The following is a 21,423-nucleotide window of genomic DNA, read 5'->3' as shown; positions in this document are numbered from 1 at the left end:
ATATTTTCTCTGTGTAATGTTTAGTTACAATAATAGAAGCCAAAGCATTCCATCTGCACTTTGCGGCTCTTACATTTGTCTGTTTGACCCTTTGTACTCTGTGAACGGCTGGATTACTTGGCGTTGCGTATACACGTCGCTTATACGTCGCTTCATTGTGTCTTCTACCGCATTTATCACAGGGTGATTTCCGAAGAGCTGTTTCACTTGATTCCAGCCGCCGAATTCCACTTTTGCACGACATGCCACAAATTAGGATATCATCCCCACCATCTGGATGTATAGCATTTCTCCACTGTGCAGTTTTCAAGGAAGCTGTGGAATGAGCTCCTCAATTCCTCTGGTGTTGCAATAGAATGTGGGAGGCGGTGAACACATCAAGTGACCCGTACGCTCGTTTGTCCTTGTCTTCCATAAACAAAAGCTTAAGTAACAATGAATAAAAGTAGTTATTTAAAGTACTTAAAGAAATATGTCGGTTCGTCATTTACTTGTAACTTATAACCTTACAGCACTTGGCATAAACATTTTAACCATTGAGCTGTACATGGAAGCAGATATCACTACATTCTATCCATATAGGTATAATAACCTAATTAACTATAATATATAAGCGAAACATACTTGATTTGAAATTTATAGTTACTCATTTCGTGGACCGTTTGTACGCTCACTGAGAATTGATTTACGGAAATCCTATCCAATATGTAATTTTATTATGAAAAATGAGTCACTGTGAACGTAGCCGGGGGTTAAATTAGTTATATATATATACGCCTCGCTTACTATCTTGTATTCACGAAACCATTTACTTGTACTTACAGTGACATTTCATAGATGGCGTAGTCCTGTATACAGAAGAAGCAAAAGTTTAAAATTTTAATTCATAACTGGAGACCTAACTAAATAGCGTACTTCAAGCAACACATTTAAAATTATAAAAAAAATTAAAAACTAGACTTGATTTGTATATATTTATAAAATATTCACTGAATAATATATTCTATAATACTTTATTGCAATATGTTTGACCTAGTTTAAAAGAAAACTTTACTTAATACTACATACAAAAGAATACAATAATTTTACAATCAGTTTTCAAAGCAATACAAATTTTCTTACCTTTATTATTAATGTGAATCAAGCGCCATCTGTTCTAAGCGTACCCTAAAAGCCTCTCGAACGACTGAACAAAACCTTCAGAAAACAACAGCTTGGCATCATTTCACTAAAATTATAAAGATGTCTCTTTAACTAGTTTAAATATTTGTTTACTGCTAAAACAATTTGCTTAAATAATTGCATAAATAGATAAAAAATTACTTTTTCGTAATGTAAACAGATCAAGACCACACACATTATTGCAATAATTATGATAACAAACTTTGATATCACGTAACGGAACTCGTGAATTTTGTACAAGCAATGACACGGTGACAAATCCAATAGAGATAAAATATCACAGATCACTCAATATATTTTTACTGTCGTATTAAAATCAACACCTTACTTTAACAGAGTTAATACCAAACTGTTGACCATTCGCAAACTATCTTCCGAAGCATTTTTCTTTGGCGGGAACAGATGCACTCGTATACTCCGTCTCACTTCCTCTCAGGCCATTCCAATCCGTTTGTCCCTTTCACATCGTAGCTAAAACCATTACTGAGAGAACAAAAAAGGGTCCCCTTTGAGTAAATTGTAATATATCATCGCCCTGACATTATAGGCCTGGGGTATTGTAGACTAGTCCACTTTTGTCAAAGAGCTGTAAAATTTATAGTATAACGGTTGCATTATAACAGTTTTCGCTGACGAGGTATTCTCAGTAGCAAGCGATATAAGCGATACCTGCAAAGATTTCGAGTAGCGTACAAATATTTAAAAAAAACATATTGATCCATAACAGCCTAGCTTTTGGAATAAGTTTATCTTGTGTTGAGTTTTACATAATTCAAATTGAAATATTTTTATTCAAAATAGGATTTAAAATCTATTATTGAACGTCAAAAAGTACCACCCATTCGAAAAAGTATGCCTTAGACCTGATAAGGACGGGTGCAAGAAACTCAGTGGGCGTCTTTTTTTTAACATTTTAAAATGTTGTTACAAAATAATATCTTACAATTAAATTTATTATTAAAACAGCCTAAGAGCGGTCGCTCCATTCCCAATCGGTGGTATAATTGAGAGAGCCACATAACGTTTTTAACGATTTTTTTTAATTTCGTGACACATGAGTTTTGTATTTTTTCTGGGATCCTGTTGTAACAGCATACACATCGCCCTACAAAAGACTTAATTAACCGAGTAGTAGGCATATCAAGTTTTTGTTTGTTCCTGTTGTTAACATTATGATTATCACAGTTATTAGAAAATTTACCAATGTGATTATAATTTACATAACATTATTCGCTAATGTGCAAATCATAATTTACATATTATTATAAGGACTATATTGAGATAAAACAGTTAAAATGTTTATTTCTTTAAATTTTTTCTTCTCAATGATTCTTTAGGACCTAGATTATTAATAAAAATATAAAACGCTGTTTTATCAATAACAATTTAATTAAATCAATATATTAAAATTATCATTTATATTATTTCCTATTTATTTTAATGTTTTCACTACTACGGTATTATTGCCTGATTAATGATCAAACATCATCTCGAAAATTTAAAAAAGTGTCATTTTCTATTATAGGCGTCTATTTCAGCTATGAAGCAGTAATGTGTAAACATTACTGTGTCTCGGTCTGAAGGGCGCCGCTCCAAGTGAAATTACTGTGCAAATGAGATTTAACATAGCAATTGTAGTGCCGCTCAGAATTTGTGGGTTTTTCAAGAGAATCCTGAGCGGCACTGCATTGTAATGGGCAGGCCGTATCAATTACCATCAGCTGAACGTACTGCTCGTCTCATCCCTTATTTTCATTAAAAAAAAACGCAGTTGGCTGTTTTCGGTCAAAGCGTACTAAGCAGAAAAAAGACTATACAAATATCAATTTAAGCATCTGAAACTTATAAACAATTCTCATTTAAACTTTTCTTTATTCTACGTCAACTTAAATAGATTTACCGTTAATTAATTTATTTGATAGTGACGGAGACACTGTGTTGAAGTGAAGTGAAACATTTATAGTTTTGTTTATCTTAATGACTTTGGTATCAGTCAGGTATTTAGGCAGGTGTCATACAATAATTTATGCTTCTGTAATTCTTTCTGTCTGTCTGTCTGCTAGCAAGGACAAACAATCTTAATAGTAGGTGACCATCCCTGTCAATTAAATCATTAAAATGTACTTAGTTTTCATTTAAGACTCGAGTAAGTTATTCACGAGCTAAGACTGAAACAGACCTTATAGCCTAAACATATTGTCGCATTTGGTACGGCCGGACCATTGAACGGTCTGGTGGGCGTAGGTGGCTGCCTCGGACCAATTGGTCCGGCAACGAATAGTAGAAATTTTCTGCCATGGACAATGCGACATACTATCGAATACGTTCCGTCAGATCAGACTGCATCCAATGGTTCGGCCGTACCAAGGCCGATCATGTATTCAGGCTATTATATTCGTAATTCATAACCCCGTCTCTATTCATTGAATACACAGCATTATTGTATCATGGCAGACGCAATCGGTGACTGGTTCTTTCGTTGTACCCGTGAAAGGATTCTTTACATAACATACCGTCTAGATAAACAATAATGGCATCACATTTCTGCTGTGATGTAGTAGTGTGCCAGCATTGTTATGTTTTCTTTTAAAGGGCTCGTGATAATACTGGGCCAATGAGACTTAACATCATATGTCATAAGGTGATGAACGTAATTGTGATGGGGCACAGAATTTTGGGTAATTCTAGAGCGGCACTGCATTGTAATGGACAGGGTGTATCACCTACTATCAAGTGAACGTCTTGTTGGTTTCGTCACTAATTCCCATAACAAAAAATCATACAATAGAGCCCCCGGTTCGATCGACCCCCACATGTCCCAATGTGTTTTCAGCTTTTCATATCTACGTTTATTCGACACTTTAAAGGTTGGCAACTCTCTTCTGATTTATCTGGTGTTACAAGAGAGTATGGGCTGATCAAATACCATAATGTCTGAAGATGAAGGCTTTTAAACAGTGCGTTTACCAGTGTGTGTGGAAGAATCGGTCGCGGGAGACCATGTAGAACATTCTTTGACCACATTGGGAAAAGGAAAGGTCCGAAGCACCCGCAACCGGCGAGCATGTATGAAAAGAGTAATTAATGTAGAGGAAGCGCGTGAGGTTTGTAAGGATAGAAGCAATTGGTATTCTATTGTCTCTGCCTACCCCGACGTGAGTATGTGTGTTTGTGTGTGTGTGTGCGTTTGCCAATGACGACATAAGGAACGACGACGTGGTTGCTAACTATGGGCCATATGAGGAAGCTCATTGTCGCTCAGAGGTCCATTGACCTCTGAGCGACAATGAGAGGAGTCAGAAATGAGAAGATTCGTAGGAGAACCAAAATCACTGACATAACCTAAATGTTTACGAAACTGAAGTGGCAGTGGGCAGAACACATAGCGCGACTGACGACTTGGCGACCACGTACCGGAAGACTTGGTGTTGCTAGGGCCCCATAAGTTGGACCCATGATCTGGTCAAGATCGCCGGAATAGGATGGATGAGGGCAGCGCAGGACCGATCTTCAACGCGATCTTTGGTGGAGACTTTTTCCAGCAGTGAAGTCTTCTGACTGAAATGGATGCTCAGTCTTCCTTCTGTTCCATCAAAAAATGAATAATTAAAAATAAAATTACTATCGCAACAGTTCATATCCCACCATGCCATCACTTCGTAATCACGTTTGCGAATCGGTGAAATGTGATCTGGCGTGGACTTAGGTTCTATTTTATGTAAATTACTAACAATAAAGTTATAACACTATTATATATATTACTAGCTGACCCAGCAAACGCTGTATTGCCGATATTAAAATCGCTATACAAAAGTAACTGTTGATCGTAGATGGGTCAAAATTTGAAGTTGTATGTATTTTTAATGCTGACTCATAATCAAATAAATTTAAAAAATTATGTCAAAAAAATTTAAAAAAAGAATTGGCGTGGACCAGCCTTAACATTTAGGGAGATGAAAAATAGATGTTGTCCGATTCTCAGACCTACCCGTTCGAATCGATCAAGCCGTTTCGAAGGAGTTTAACTACAAACACCGCGACATGATAATTTTATATATTAGATATAAACATAAAAATGTTCGTGGTATGAAATTTAAAAAAAAATATGTAGGTATTATTTTTAATTGCTGTTTACTTTACTAATAATATTTGTATCTCTTTTAGTAAAATAGTTCCTAGTACATTATAAAATGAATATTTACTTAAAGCAAAGTATTTTACTCAACAAACCAATTATCGAGTGACCATTTGCTATCAGGGAGCTGGTATGTCCGTCTTATCGGTAGCACACAAAGAAATCCAACTAGACAAAATGTGGCACACAAACGAACGCAGTCATTACCAAATTAACGACATTCAGGTGAAGAAAAAAGCATTTAGTAAACAAATCTTTAACGATGCAGTCGTATTAATGTGCTGTGTTTGTGTAGTTTCTGTTTATAAGCCTTGATTGGATTTTAATTTACCAAATATGACATCTTCGGAAACGCCCAGTATGCAGTCAGAAGAGGAATCAAATGATTCCATTACATCTGTGCTATCCGAGGTGAATCACCCACATAGTGTAACTATAGAACCAACACCTCTAAAAGAATCGTATAGATCCAACGCACTTACATCTCACGGAGTGGAAGATATTTTATCTGATGGATCCACGTATAATATTCAAGATCATTCATGTCAACAAAATGTTATAGTTCAAGATTATAATTCAAGAGATTCTTCTGGATTTACTATACATGATATTTTGGGATTACAGCAATCATATAGCGTTGTTAACACACATGAACTTATGCCCAGATACGAATACCACGTACAATATGAAAATATCAGTCCTAATAATGCCTATGTAACTGGAACCGAAGAAATATCGACGGAAGATTGTAGTCATAAAAATGATATGTATATGTCAGAGAGTGAAGTGAAGGATCAGATAGCGTACAACAGTAACTATTCAAATATAGATCAATGCCAACAAAGGGACACATTAGACGACGATGTTGTAAAAGAACCTGAAGTAAGCCCTAACGACGTCAACGAATGCAGTTTTCCCAGCCAGGTAATTACTGATAAGAATTGAAAATTGACATTTATAACAATATATTTAAGATCCATGAATCTAGTGTAGGTCTGACCGCAAACTAACCGGATTTCTAATGACAATTTAATATTTCGGTAGATGATAGTAATTAAGAATTGGACTAAATTGATTTCATTATAGTACAAAACATAAGTATACGAAGACGTCAAAGATAAAGCATTGAGTTTGGTGTGATATGTTGACAGTTAATTTTTTTTTTAGACTATCACATGGTGCGGTAAATCTTCGACCTTACTCACGCCTACAACTGTGATTGGTGGTGCGTCATCGTTATCAAATGGTAAATTGAATTCTTATTTTACTTGATATTTTTTGTAATCATTTGGAAGTTATTATTAAGCAGAACAGCTCAAATTGTCAAGGACCCAATGCTCTGTGAACGGTTAGATCACTTGCATACAGACGTCGCTTCATTGTGTGCCGTTTACCACATTTACACTGGGAGTTTTTTTAAGAGTTTGATCTAATTCCTGGCGCTGAATTATACCTTCGTACGACACGCTACAAATTAGGATATCATCCCCACCATTTGGATATCTCATGCCTGGCATTCCTCTACAGTGTGGTTTCTGAGGAACTTTCTTCCATGTACAACAAAATTATGGAATGATCTTCCTTGTGAGATGTTTCCAGGATGATACCACATGGGCACCTTCAATAAAAGCACGTACAGGTTTTTTGAAGGCTGGTCACACTCCTGTGATTACTCTCGTATTGCAAAAGAATTTGTGCGGCGGAGATCACTTAACATCAGTAGCTTTTTGTCCTCTTTTTCCATACAAAAAGTTATGACCACAATAGTTACTTCCCGACAGTCACATGTATATTTTGTGAATATTGTTTCCAGCATCATGATTTAATACTACTTATTACAATTTTCATAGAATATTTATTATTTATTTTATTGGAGAATTTCGCTGTAGATCTTTATAAATTACATTCACTACAATAGTAGATACATATCACGCGTTAATTTTTTTTTGAAACATAAAGAAAAGAATAATGTATTGTTATTTAAAGTATTTGTTTTAATTTGCAGATAACATGTCCTCTGATTCATCTTCATATCAAAAGGGTTTTACGAAACGAGCAAGAACAGCATACACAAGTTCACAGTTAGTTGAACTTGAAAATGAATTTCACCAGAACCGTTACCTTTGTCGGCCTCGTCGTATCGAGTTGGCTAATTATTTGCAACTATCGGAGCGGCAGATCAAAATATGGTTTCAAAATCGGCGGATGAAATACAAGAAAGACAACAAACATAACAAACCTTCATCGTCCGTCGACGACAGCAGTCCATCTAGCTCCAAAGAACTGTCTCCAGGTCAGGATCACAAGATGAGCCATGGTAGAAGCTGCGGTGGCCACAACAGGCATCGACGCTTACTGTCAGATCATACAACTCATCATAAAATTTATTTAACATCAAATGAAACGATTGCAAGACCGCCGGAATATTCATCTGTTAATACATTTAAGACCGTGATAAAAAGTCCACAGAGTACAGATCTGCCGACTTATACACCAAATTTGACTTACTCTTCATATTACGCTCAGAGTACAGGCAGGACTGCTTACTCACCTATGTCTGAGGTTTATCGGTTCGGTGATGATTCATTGCAAGCAAATTCGAGTACTCTATCTACACTTACCTCAGACTGTTACGTGCCGAATGGCGTCAACTTAAAGTTAACCGATGACGTGGTGCGTTACCCTACTTCCGCCTCGTACTATAATAACTGTCTGTCAGGAAACGTGATACCATCTAGCGCAGCAGATGCTTATGGGTTTACACCTAATATTACTTCAATAACAACGTCAACATACGAAGACTGCTCGTTACCTAACAGGTCATCAAGCCTGGTGAATCAGGACCCATACTTTCTGTATATGACGACACCTGATACATTGCCATCTAGTCAAGCTCAAAATTCTGGTGCTAACAAGTTTTCTTCTTCTTATATAGCATTGTAAATATTGTTCTGTGATATTTTTCATTTTGTCCACAATTCGAACCATTAAAAGTACTATTGTAAGACTTAACTGTCATAGATTTAATTAAATATTTTAATGTATTTTAGGGATTGTTATTATGTTTCTACTTAATATAAATAAAAAATATTATTTTTTATTAAAATTATAATACAAAATTAATTATTTGATTTTTAAACCATCAGGTGACCCGTAGGTATGTATGCTCATTTGTCCTTTCAATATGTATATCCAATCAAAAACTTTAAAGGTTGTAAATTTAATATTCAATATAATCATTCACAACAGTGCGTTTGAAAGTTGCGTTCATTATGAACATACAAATCAATATATATAAAAATGAATTGCTGTTCGTTAGTCTCGCTAAAACTCGAGCATGACTGGACCGATTTACCTAATTTTGGCCTTGATTTATTTGTGGAAGTCCAGAGAAGATTTAAAAGGTGAATAAATATGAAAATGCTGGGAATTAAATAAAAACAACAATATTATTGTTTTTCCTTTGATGTGTCGTCCCCCGTCGTTCAGAAATAAAATTGAAAGAATAGTTTAAAATAAATAACAAATTAGAATTTTTAAATTATTCTAACTTTCTCAGGAGGTAAAAAATAAACCTAATTTTAGCTAACCGTAGTTGGTAGATTAACTAAAGTTGTTAAATATCTATCAGATTATTTTTATGTAGATTGATAAATCTTAAAATATTTGGCACAAATTAAATTTCTAAACGCAACCATAATTTTTGACATTTATCATCAAAATCATAAAAAGCTTGTTTTTATTTTTTTTGAACTACTATTTATTTTGTTGATCTTTTGTGATAGTGACACTTTACTGCTAAGTGCGTGAAAAGTTTTCTCACTTTGATAAATTATAATTAACGATGCCGAGGAGAAGACGACCTGACCTAGGTCGTCGCAGTCAATCAAACGTGCGAAGAGCTACCTCACGTGCTAACCGCAATAATGGCCAGAGAGAGACATATCAAGAAAATAGTATTGATATATCCGAATTGAGTTCTTTAGTGAGTGACAATGAAGTTCACCCACCATTGACGAAGTGGCCTGTCTAAGTCTGTCTAAGTTTCCTGTCTAGAAAATTTACAATATAAAGCAATAATTCTTATTTCCAATATTTGTTTTGTATGGACATATTTACTATGAGAGAATTGATTGACCCACGGTTTGACAGTTCTGCTGTGAAACAATTTCATTACAACAACAGGAAGCATATTTTACGAAATTATTCTTGATGTAAATATATATATTATTGACAAATTCATAAAAAACATAATTTTATTTTTTATATACAGAACAACGTCTGTCGGGTCAGCTAGTTTCTAATATATATAGACCAGTAAGCGTTAACAGACGGTACTTTTTGAATAATGGTCTACACGATTCTAGAGGACTGACATTGCATAAAGCTCATATACACTTTTTTGGGTCATAAAAACATTTTTTTAATTTGTGGATTCAATTACCAGCTGCAGTTTTTCCCGAACCGATACGACTAACTGACCTTCAAGCATAGAGCATAAACTTAAAAGACGGCAACGCCCTGGTGTTGCGGAAGTCCATGGGTGGTTACCTCATCTCTTTCCATCAGGTGACCCTTTTGCACATTCGCCCTCTCTTATATATAAAAACCAAAAACATTTATATCTTACATTTAATGCCTAATAATAATAAATTTGAACCGTTGCCTTCTGAATAAGAGGCCTTTGTCTCACCGACACTTAGGTTGAGATCTATAGAGCTAGTTACTTAGACTTTGCACAGACTTTACTTACGTAATCTTAGCCGAGTGTAAGTTCCGCATAATCTTTGATTTCGTTTATATAGACAGCTAAAATGCTGTGCTTAAGCTAATACAATGCAAAAGTCAAGTTCGCATTTATCAGCTAATCTTTTCGTTAGTAAAGTTGGGCAAAGTCTAAGTAGTCTATAGATCTCAGCCTCAGTATCATGTAGTGATTGCTTTTGTAACTGTACAAATTCCAGTCTTAGTAATTGAGACAGATGGCTACGTTGAACTATAACACTAAGGGGTGTGTAAAAGAAACACTTCATTAAAATAACTATTTTATAATAAATTACTGGGTTATTAAATATACAAGAAAATTAAGTTCTAAAACAGAAGCATTGTCTACACTCTACTTCAATCATTAGGCGTGGTTCTCATTAAACCAGTGACGTCGAAGGCTATACGATTCACAAAATCAGTAAAAGTCGTCTAATACACTCACGGGTGAAATTGGTTCATACATTTTAATTTCAGTCTCTTGAGGTACTTCAGTTTCTAACACAAGCTGTGTCTCTTTGGGTATATATTCATCTATAATGCTCACTAACTCTGTCATAACTTCATCATCTAGGGCTACATTACCAAAATGATCAACTCTTTCGTTAATCATCATTTCCAGATATGACAAACGGTCAAATTTTGTGTCTGACATATCTTCTGATATCGGTGAATCCGGTGAATATGGTTGATCCCTTTTCTCTGTTGTTCTCCGGCGATTTTGAAACCATATTTTTATTGATTTTTCGCTTATTTTCAACTTTTCAGATAAATTTATTCTCTCCTCTGGACAAATGTATGGTCTTGTTTTGAAAATCTTCTCCATTGTGATTATCTGTTCAGTTGTAAATGCTGTGCGCTTTCTCTTGTCTCTCTTTTTTATTGTTCTCTTTATCTGCGCATCTGAAAGTAACAAGTTCATATATATCACTTAAATTTTAATGTAATACTATCACCGACTCAAAGTTACAGGAGTCATATATTCAATCGAAACCTCTTGTAATCCAAATGAGAATTATCTTGATGAAACAATTAGAGTCCTTATCAATAGGATTACAAATCGTAGTTACTAGAAGATGCACTTGTATGGCTTTATGAAACCACGATACAAGTGAAACATTTTTTCGCAAAATAACATATTAATGTATATACTAATTGAATGGAAAAAAATATATATCATACTCTAACTATTCATAAAATAGAAACATAATATTATAAGAAAACCTTTCTCAGAAGTAGGGGTTCGAACCCACCGCACTCTCTCGAGGACCTGGGCTTGAATCTGGTGCCTAACACTACTCGACCAACCTGATTTTGAGGCAATAGTGGAAATCAATGATTCAACTTTATTCCTATTCCGCAGGCTGTATGCGACATGCAATAGAGGGACGAAAAAATTTGGGGCGATGTAAGACAAGATTGATGTTAAAAGTGCTACATTAGCAGTTTTTGTGAAATTACGTGAACGTAGTGAATTATTCAAAAAAATAATGATGATGTTTATTGAATGTTATCTGAATAAAAAGTAATATTATTGTTTAAAATAACCAAATTCATAACGAGGTCTCGTGCCAGAATTTGGCAGGTCAGCATCTGCTGAGGATGCTTCGTGTAGAGGCGAAACACGTGTCGAATTGGTTGAAGACAAATATTAGCGGAATGAACAAAGATAACTCACAATATTTGGATAATTATGATAAGATATTCTCAAAATAATGCCTCTTTCAATAAAAATGGTGTATCAATAATAAACGAATTTTGAAACTCCTCCTTTTTCTAAGTTCGCAAAAGAGTATAGGTAGGTACTATTTCATCCGCACAACCCAACTACAAAACAAGATTTCCTTCGAAGGTTTTCCAGGAAGCTCTGATGCTGAAACACCAATTACCGCTAGCCACACGGTAGTGGTAATCACCAACCATCACAAGTCAAGTACGCTCGTTTGTCAACCTATGTTACTAACAACTTAAAATTAAAACTTACTTGATGTATATTGTGCTGTCACAGGAACAACATATTTTCTGCAAGGCGTTATATTACAATAATTATTGTGAAAAACACCGCTTTCTTGATTGTGATTGAAGACATTCGATACCTGGAATTAATATGATTGATTTAAAATATTTATTTAGATTAAAAGGAATGATTTATTAAATTTTTAAGTTAATTTATTTACCATTAAGCATGTATCCGTTCCAAAATCATTGTTGTATGATGAAAATTCATCGCAGCTAGTTGGTGACTCTGAGGTGCTGCTTGCGTATGAAAATTGAATTTCCTGAAAATATTATAACATTTTCTTAGTTAAGTACGAACTTATAATATTATGATATATATATGAGAATGACTAAGTGTTTTTTAATGTTATATTATTACCTAAAATATACATAATATGTATATAGAAAATATATTATATTATATAAAGTCTTAGCTATCGAAAAATAGCATTATACGATTTTTAAATTAAATTAATTTGAATAAGTACTGTTATTAGTACAGAAAAAAGCTGTGCAATCGCTTTTTTTTTTCAATAATTTACGCCGTCTTTAACTACAATATAATATTAATAATTAAGTATAATGTGAAACAATTGCACAGCCTCTTTTACAACAATTGTGTAGTAACTTAGTACACAAACACAACAGTAAGTAATTATGGGACCTTAGATCTTTTATACATCTAGAATCTAGAAAGACTATTCTTACAGCTGTTGCTGTGAAAACGTCGTAAAAAATTGAGGTTGACAGTTAATCTCTATTTTGAGCAAAGCACGCACATTAATACAAAATGACATACAAATCGCGAGTGTAAGACATAGCCTGTCACGCACACGAAAGTAATAAGTATAGCCTGTTTTCTTCGGTTGTCTAGCAGCAAGAGGCTCTATTTAATAATAATATTGACACACTTTTTACACAAATTATCTTGCCCCAAATTAGGCATATATAGCCTGTGTTATGGGTTGCAAAACAACAACATCTTTAATACAATATTTACTTAAACATACATAAATACATATAAACATCCATGACTCGGAAACAAACATCCATATTCATCATATAAATGCTTGCACCTACCGGGATTGAAACCCGGGACCTCTAGCTTAGTAGGTAGAATCTATATTTAAATGTATAAATTATCTAAGTATAGGACCCAAAATCCCACTGCACATAAAATGACATATTCACCTCTGCATTTTCTGGGTTGAAGTTTTGATAAAATTTTTGAAGGTTACTTGTACAATTACTTTGAGGCCACACCTGAAAACATAATTTTAATTCTAAGTTAAACCTTATTCACGTAAAATACTAAATATATTTTTGTATTAAATTAAGTTTTCAAACTTACATTTTGCTTGTTTAATGGTGAATATATATTAATGTTTGCGGTCATTTTTACGGTAAATTTATAAACACTACTTGCTACCACTACAACTTAAATGTAAGTAATAGATTTAAAACAAAATCATCATATATATATACACGTAACTCATTAAAATTATCCCGACCAAAAAACCCTTTGCTATTGGTCGATTACAGATTTGTTTTTCAACCCTAATTACAAAACAATAGCCAGGTATAATACCATAATGACTCTGTTTTCTACACCTATATTTTTCAAAACACCCTGTCATAATGAAGAGACAAAACACCTTAAAAACATGTTTACATCTTTTATTAATTAATCTTAATCTTAATATGAAGGCTTAGATAATTTTTTTTCCACAGCCATGTTCAGGTCGATAATTTATTAGGCAGTATGATGTCTTTCTTAGGGGTTTGACAGCCAGCCCTTAAACGGCGGGGGAGAAAACCGGGTTTATTTCAAGTTTTCCTTCGCTAAAATTGGAGACGGTAATGTTTGATGATATCACGGACATCGAAGTACCTTAGTCGCCTTTTACGAAACCTCTGTAAGGGTGATGAAGGTCTATTCTATTCCGCATATACTCCACGGCAAACTACTGGGCAAATGAAACTTAACATCTTATGTCTCAAGGTGACGAGTGCAATTTGTAGTTCCGCTCAGAATTTTTGGGTTTCTCAATAATCTGAGCGGCACTGCATTGTACCGGGCAGGGCGTATCAATTACCATCAGCTGAATGTCCAGCTCGTCTCGTGCCTTAAAGTCATAAAAAAACTGTGAACTAAATACTGTGGCAGCTGTGAACACATCGAAAAAAATAGCAGCGAGCTTTTAACCTATATTTTCTGCAACGCAAGCACACTAAAACAATAAGACGTAGCTTGTCAAGCACACTAAAGTAATAAGCCTGGCCTGTTATCATGCGTTTCTTTACGGCCAGAGGCTCTATCTAGACATATACAATTATCAAAGGAGATATTAGAAATGTTATAAGTACTAATTGCAGGACGACTGGATATTTATACATAAATTACATTGCAACTTACGTTCGCAATGCTTCAGAAGTTAATGAACTTATGCAGCAATGGTGTGCAACATTACGATAATACTAATAACTTAAGAATACCATAGTGAATATGATTTTCATTTATTTTGTTTAAGAAATTGCCAGTTGCAGTTTGCTTAAAAAAGACACTTATAATATTTTTATTGATATAGTTGTGGGCTGTAGAAGAGTTTCCGCGATTAGATATTCGCTTTCATTATCTATATTTATGCAGTGTTTCAGAACCGCCATTTCAATGTATACTAAATCACTACTTACTCGCTGATAAGTTAACTTACTGTGACATTCTTAACGCATCTACGATATTTCTTTGTTATTTACATATTTTTAGTTTATATTATTAGGTACAATATGTTGTTTAAGCTCTACTCAATAAATCAATCACATCAGACATTTCAATTACACTAATTATGTACACATTTTGTATTAATAAAAGTGCCAATTACCATGCAAGTTTTAATATTTTTGTTATTGCCTACATTCATTTTAAAAACTGTTTTATTTTTATGAATCAGATTTTTTTTATGAAAATAAGGGACCAGACGAGCAGGATGTTCAGCTGATGGTAATTGATACACCCTACCCATTACAATGCAGTCCCGCTAAGGATTCTTGAAAAATCAAAAATCTGAGCGGCACTACAGGCGCCGTTGGTGCCCATAATCTAGTCGGCTTTCTGTGCAAAGGAGCCTCCCGCTGGTAACTTTTATTTACACACTGGTAATTTTAGCTTATCTTATAATTACTTTTTATGACTCCAGAGACAAAGGAACATGGGGATTCTAAAAACCACCACGAGATATGCCATAAACTGAAGAACTGTGTATATTGACGTTGTACAAATTAAATACCTCATTAAATTTATATTAAAATTCTGTAAATAAAACTCAAATTAAATGCAAAAATTGATGATCGTCAGCCGGAAGACGTCCACTGCTGGACAAAGGCCTCCCCCAAAGACCACCAAATCATAGGTCCATCTGAATTTTTTTATAAAATCATAAAGGTTAATTCCGAACCATGAATATTTATTTAATTCATTCACTGCCATTCCCAAAATTTTCTAAAAGCATTTTCTATTTTTGATCTTTTACCCAGTTACTAAGCGGGAATACTCGAATGTTCGAAGCTCTTATTACGACTATTAGAGCATTTACGGATATGAATACCGAGACAACTATTGTTGAACGAACATCCCACATGTCAGTAACCTCGTGTGCACCTAGCACAGGTACTTCAACTAAAAGATATTGTACAAGATTTTATGACGATACGTCACTCGAACGGTCAGCTAAGTTGGAAGAGCACTCGCATAGAACGCGAGAGGACGTGGGTGCAAGTCCCGCATCGTTCATAAAATGTTGTTTTAAAATTTTATATGTGTATTAATCCTAGAGGTGAGTTTTATTACTTTAAAAACATAAAAAAATAATTTTAGCCTCCTTTTTTACTATGATTCATGTAATTGTATCTAAATATCTATATAGTGGTAATAATAACAAATCTTAAAATTAATTTATACATTTTTGAAGTTTTACTTTATTTCGCGTGTTTGAATTTTTACAATGTGCACACAAGGTCACACAAATTTGACACTTAGTTTGTCAACTAGACCTTTCGTATTCACCTTCAGAGCCTTTTTCAACTCATATATGTCTAGTGAACCACAACCAATGGACGAGAGTTAAATAAATTTCAAAATGTGTAAGTTGTAAAATAGAAAATATTCTGATTGTAAAAAAAAAAATTGTGAGCCGTCACGGGACTCCTGGCAGATGTGAAACATCGACATTAATTTGTAAAAGTAATATGCAGAAAAGAACATATTGTGATAGGAACTAAATATGTCATAATGATAAAATAAAATATTACGATTTTTTTCCAGATAACGATGACTATTTATTGAATAAACATTTATTTTCATTAAATACAAAAATTTACGAATTATTTCAAATCGTGACTACTTAATTCGTTTAATCAGTGACTTCGGTAATAGTTATATTCGATGTTGCCTCTGAGGACGGTATTACTGTGACAAGGCGACGCGTCGCCACGGCATGCGTCGCCACGTCAGAAATCGGTTTTACGTGCGGCTATAGATGTTTCACATCAAAAATATTTAATGATATTTAAAATAAACATTATTTAACTAAATTATGCGTTATAATAATATAATATTTTCATTAGAGGCATGTAATACCTTCTTAATTACAATGTTTATCATTCTGCAACAGTTAAATAGCACGAGGAATAAATTTTCTCGAATGTTTTTTCTATTGTTCCGTATATCTTTTTGTGTGCGTAGGTACGTAAAGCCAGACACACTTTTTTATTGTATAGCTGTAAAGTAAATCTAGATAATTTTCCGGGTTAACAGATTCGACTTACTGTCAAGTTCTCTCAACATTATATTATGGAACCTAAGTAAATGTCGGTAACTTTGGCAGGTATTTTATATAGCGACAGTTTTACTGATATTATTATATTACCATGAAAAAAGTATAAGTAATAAAAATACTTTAAAAAATTAAAAAAACACGCTTTGGTTGAAATTTAAAATGACCATACATTCTTGCCTTATTGGCGATAGAAGAAAAAATTATATAAATTCACAAAAATCTTTTTTTGCGAATTGCAGGAATAGTTTTAATCAAATAAATTTACTGTCATCGCGCCTCGATCTAAATTTAAAAAGTTTAAAGGAAATCTGGCCGTTTAGGATGGGTCAAAATTTCGCCAAAATGAGTCGGTTACAAACAAACATACATACAGGTAAAGCTTATAAAAAGCGTGTAAAAACCGAGCAAAGTATTCCACATTCAAAGATTAAATGGCAACACTAATAGATAATTGAGTTGTGTTTGAAAATCATACATTATTGCGGGTACTTCCAAATTAATTTATTAACCTTTTCAATAGAATTATCATAACCCTGCTTGATTTTATTCAGTGCTAGCGGCGTTGGTAGATACATACATAAGATTTTAAGGGCTATTTTTATATATATTTACAGCAATATAATCAAAATTTATAACTTTAATTGTAATAATGTTTCAAAACATTTCAACGTCTATAGCGCCCTTAAATAATATTAACGAGGTGAGTTTTTTTCGCAACTAAATGTTAAGCATGTTTTTGATGTACAAAATGGAGGAATAACCTAAATAACGATATAGATCTTTTTTGTTTTTCAGTATTTTCTATTGCCTTATTGAAAATGCTTTAAATATGAAAACAATGCTGATTTAACTATCGTTTGTAGTGATCACACGCTATTCATAAAGTATCGTCGACTTTAAGTGATATCGAAGAAATCCAAGTTTTAATTTTGTATGCATTACGTCAACAACTGAACATAGTTACGTAGATTCACATAATTTAAGAATTATTCTTTAAACATCATGCAAATGCTCTTTTCTCCCAGAAGAAGTTGGCCGGCTTTGACAGTTCTCTTATACAAGCTCTTACAAGTTCAAATTCACATAATTTTATTCAAAATTGGATATGATATCACGCATTGTATATCAAAAACTACCACCCATTCCCAATCCGTGGTATCATCATTCACTTGATAGATACTATTGACATGGCTACAAAGAATATCGCTGATATAAATATGCGTTTCACGAAATCTCTCTTCTAGACCTAACTATATCAATATAGATGTGGAATACTACACAAATTATATGTCTACTTTAATTCTCTTTAATTCTAATAAAAAGTTTACAGATATGATACCGGTACAATCTTGAATGAATGATTCAGATATTCTGGACAATACCTTGGCAATTTAAATCAAATCTAAGGATTTGCAATAATTTTTAGATTCGTTTTAATTTGGTATATATGTTATAATAACATACAATATATTAGCATCCGTTCGAACAACATAATTTGTAAAATATAGTAAGTATAGTATTCATGAATGCTTGAAAATAATTTATTTACATAGGCAATCTATAAAATTTTATTAATTTTATACTTTGTCAAGGTATTTATTCTATAAGCTTCTCAATACGCAGTCAGAATCTGTGTTCTTATCTATTCTTCCTACTGTGGCTTCTGTTGAAGGTATGCCACAAGTGTGCCATTGTCACGTTACGGTAGACCACCAAGCTTAGAGTATTTGTTTTCTTATTTTAATGGTAGTGATCGGTGCTAAAGATTGATATAAGTTTTATTTTCTTATACCTGAAACAAATATACTTGCTGTTAGTGATATTTACAAGTTAATCTTATTCTTCTTTATATATTTACAAAAAAAAATATACAAAAGGCGTGAAATTAGGAAGAGGAGACATTTAAAAGAATCTGTGTTATTAATAAACAATTACATGACAGGGAGAAGTAATTTTAAAATTGGAGTAACTTTTCGTTGCGTTTATTAATAAGACTAAGAGTTTTATTTAATAATTTTAATAATCAAGTAAATTGATGCTTTCATAATGTTTGTAGCTAAGCAAATGTGTGGTACTGGATGTGAAATACCTGATTTTTCAAATTTTCGATAATAAATACACACTGCCCTCGCATTTCATGGTAATCAGCGATTTTAAAATTATATTGCGAATTATAGTAATCTTAGTTTACCAATTATTTGTATTTCAGAACAACTGCTGGGAAAACCGACCCTTTACGTCAGCTTGGCCTGAAACAGTCCCCGAAAGAAAGTACAAAGGTATGATTATTAAATTAAATTTGTGCATAGCAGATCGGCATGTTAAATTCCACAATATGGTTATGATTTGTAAAGCGGCTTTAGTATTGTTCAATACAGCCCTGTTTCACTGCGACCAATGCGATATATTCCACTGTTAGGTATAGCTAACTGCTAATATTGATATTTTTCATGAATCTTCTATCGCATTTATCACGAGAAGTGTTCCGAAGAGCTGATTCACCTGATTTCTGCCGCTGAATTTCACCTTCGCTCGACACGACACTATAATTAGTATAGATATCATCCCCACTATCAGGATGTGTGGCGTTCTTCCACAGTGTAATTTTCAAAGAACTTTCTTCCATGTACTACAAAGCTGTGAAATGAGCTTCCTTGTGCTGGGTTTTCGGGACGATACGACAAGGGTATCTTCAAAAATAGCGCATACACCTTCCTTAATGGCGGGCAACGCTCCTGTGATTACTCTGGTGTTATAATAGAAATAGGCTGCAGTGATCACTTAACATCAGGTGACCCGTACGCTCCTCCTTTTACATAAAAAATATATCAGTTAGTGAGCTGACGTACTTCAAGGGGTTGAAGAAGTGGATTCCTAAAGAGATGCTTCTTTTAGGTTTTCATCCGCACTGTTAACTGAGAGACTACTTTGCACAGTATGATTGTGGTTCGGTTTGAAGGCTGCCGTAGCTATTAAAATGCCTAATGAGTCTAAACATCTTATGTAACAAAGTGTATGTGTTTTTTTATGATAATAATGGACGAGTACAATGCAGTGCTGCTCAGGATTCTTGAATAACCCAAAAAATCTGAGCAGCATTACAAAGTGCTCGTCACCTTGAGACATGAGATGTTAAGTCTCATTTGTCCAGTAATTTAACTAGCTACGGTGCCCTTTGGACCGAAACAACGTAAAGAGCCATGAAGCCGGCAGGAATAGGAGCCATAGTGGTACCCATTATTTTTTTTTTCCATGATCTAGCCGGAATCCTGTGTCGGGAGCCTCCCACTGCCAAGAATCATAAGCGGCACTGCGTTGTAAATAGGCAGAGCATTATTTACTTATGGATGATCATCTTGCTACAAAAATCTTGCTTAAAAAAAATGGTAGCCTTAAACCATAGCTGTATGTCAAATCGAAAGGTTATCTTAAGGTTATCTCTCTCTAACCGTTAGCCTATCTAAGCTCTCGTGCTGAGATTTTTGGATTTTCAAGAATTCTAAGCAACCCTATATTATAATGACAGTATCAGTTATGACACAAACTAATCTAATTGTGATTTTTCCAGAAATTCACATAACAAAAGTGACAAAAAAGAAAAACAAACGCAACCGAACGGCGTACACGACGGACCAACTGCGAGCGTTAGAGAAAATATATACAAAGAATAAGTACATAAATACAGAACGTCGGAAGGAGATCGCGAAATGTCTCGGCGTCAGTGAGAAATGTGTCAAAGTGTGGTTCCAGAATAGAAGGATGAAGGAAAAGAGGGAGTCATCGGAAGCCAGCTGTGATTCGTCGAGCGAGCGGTTTGTCATCGAACCAATAACACCACCGCCACAAAGCAATCAAAATATAAAAGCAGAAGCAATTCATCAACCTCAATCGAATCAGAATATCTTAGAAGAACCCTATACCTTCCCATTCCACTACAACGAGGAAGCTAATAATATTTCTGTACGTCAGTTCTATAATAATTTTGTACCGGAAGTAAGTAGTAATAATAATTTTATATATAACGAATATAATATGCAGTATGATAGGAATGTATATCCTACTCAATATTTTCCTACTAATTCGTATGATTTTAATGAATCTAATAATAATTACTATTATCAAAATGATAATAATTTCGCCAACTACTTGAATGATAATTATGAATTAAATTATTTTCAATAATGTAAATTAATAATGTAAGAGATAATAAATTTTCTTTAAATATATTTATATTTATTTTAGATTAAGACTATTTAATTTACCACGGTAGTAAAACCTATTTATAGTTCTGTTAAAGTTAGGGCATAAATAAATATATTATAATAAAATTTAGACATATTTTGTAATTTAATTTTATGTTAATCTGTAATAATCAAATTTTTTATATTATAATAAGCTTATAATAGGATATAAAAATTTAATCTGTTACGTGACTTATCAATCTTAACTTTTGACTTTAATTTCTAAATCTTTCTCCTAATTTTGCTTAACCTCACTATCCAGCCAAAA

The 21,423-nt window shown here is 33.7% G+C and overlaps 3 protein-coding genes across 3 annotated transcripts; 2 read left to right on the top strand and 1 right to left on the bottom strand.

Moving 5' to 3' along the window:
• Positions 1-5,653: 5,653 nt before the first annotated feature.
• LOC126966973 (homeobox protein 10-like) lies at positions 5,654-8,260 on the top strand. Its single transcript, XM_050811292.1, has 3 exons — positions 5,654-6,241; positions 6,485-6,563; positions 7,323-8,260. The coding sequence occupies exons 1-3, from the start codon at positions 5,654-5,656 to the stop codon at positions 8,258-8,260; spliced, it is 1,605 nt and encodes a 534-aa protein (XP_050667249.1).
• Positions 8,261-10,499: 2,239 nt separating this feature from the next.
• Positions 10,500-13,475, bottom strand: LOC126966972 (homeobox protein Hox-A1-like). The gene is made up of 5 exons (XM_050811291.1): positions 13,431-13,475; positions 13,271-13,342; positions 12,259-12,360; positions 12,066-12,177; positions 10,500-10,984 (listed from the first exon to the last, which is right to left on the bottom strand). The coding sequence occupies exons 1-5, from the start codon at positions 13,473-13,475 to the stop codon at positions 10,500-10,502; spliced, it is 816 nt and encodes a 271-aa protein (XP_050667248.1).
• Positions 13,476-17,563: 4,088 nt separating this feature from the next.
• Positions 17,564-21,171, top strand: LOC126966971 (homeobox protein Hox-C6-like). The gene is made up of 4 exons (XM_050811290.1): positions 17,564-17,614; positions 19,124-19,193; positions 20,483-20,907; positions 21,157-21,171. The coding sequence occupies exons 1-4, from the start codon at positions 17,564-17,566 to the stop codon at positions 21,169-21,171; spliced, it is 561 nt and encodes a 186-aa protein (XP_050667247.1).
• The last annotated feature ends 252 nt before the right edge of the window (positions 21,172-21,423 follow it).

Source organism: Leptidea sinapis, chromosome 11 (assembly GCF_905404315.1).
Source record: "Leptidea sinapis chromosome 11, ilLepSina1.1, whole genome shotgun sequence".
NCBI classification, from domain to species: Eukaryota; Metazoa; Arthropoda; class Insecta; order Lepidoptera; family Pieridae; genus Leptidea; species Leptidea sinapis.
The sequence above is the reverse complement of the archived record's forward strand: the minus strand, read 5'-3'. Positions and strand labels throughout refer to the sequence as shown.

Bases quoted from the DNA above. Each gene is read 5' to 3' on its own strand.
- LOC126966972 (XM_050811291.1), bottom strand. From the start codon at position 13,475: ATGACCGCAAACATTAATATATATTCACCATTAAACAAGCAAAAT. The intron at 13,343-13,430 runs GTAAGTTTGAAA...TTATGTTTTCAG, and splicing joins CACCATTAAACAAGCAAAAT to GTGTGGCCTCAAAGTAATTG. The intron at 12,178-12,258 runs GTAAATAAATTA...TATTAATTCCAG, and splicing joins GAACGGATACATGCTTAATG to GTATCGAATGTCTTCAATCA.
- LOC126966971 (XM_050811290.1), top strand. From the start codon at position 17,564: ATGTTTCAAAACATTTCAACGTCTATAGCGCCCTTAAATAATATTAAC. The intron at 17,615-19,123 runs GTGAGTTTTTTT...TTTGTATTTCAG, and splicing joins CCTTAAATAATATTAACGAG to AACAACTGCTGGGAAAACCG. The intron at 19,194-20,482 runs GTATGATTATTA...TGATTTTTCCAG, and splicing joins CCCCGAAAGAAAGTACAAAG to AAATTCACATAACAAAAGTG.
- LOC126966973 (XM_050811292.1), top strand. From the start codon at position 5,654: ATGACATCTTCGGAAACGCCCAGTATGCAGTCAGAAGAGGAATCAAAT. The intron at 6,242-6,484 runs GTAATTACTGAT...TTTTTTTTTTAG, and splicing joins AATGCAGTTTTCCCAGCCAG to ACTATCACATGGTGCGGTAA. The intron at 6,564-7,322 runs GTAAATTGAATT...TTTAATTTGCAG, and splicing joins TGCGTCATCGTTATCAAATG to ATAACATGTCCTCTGATTCA.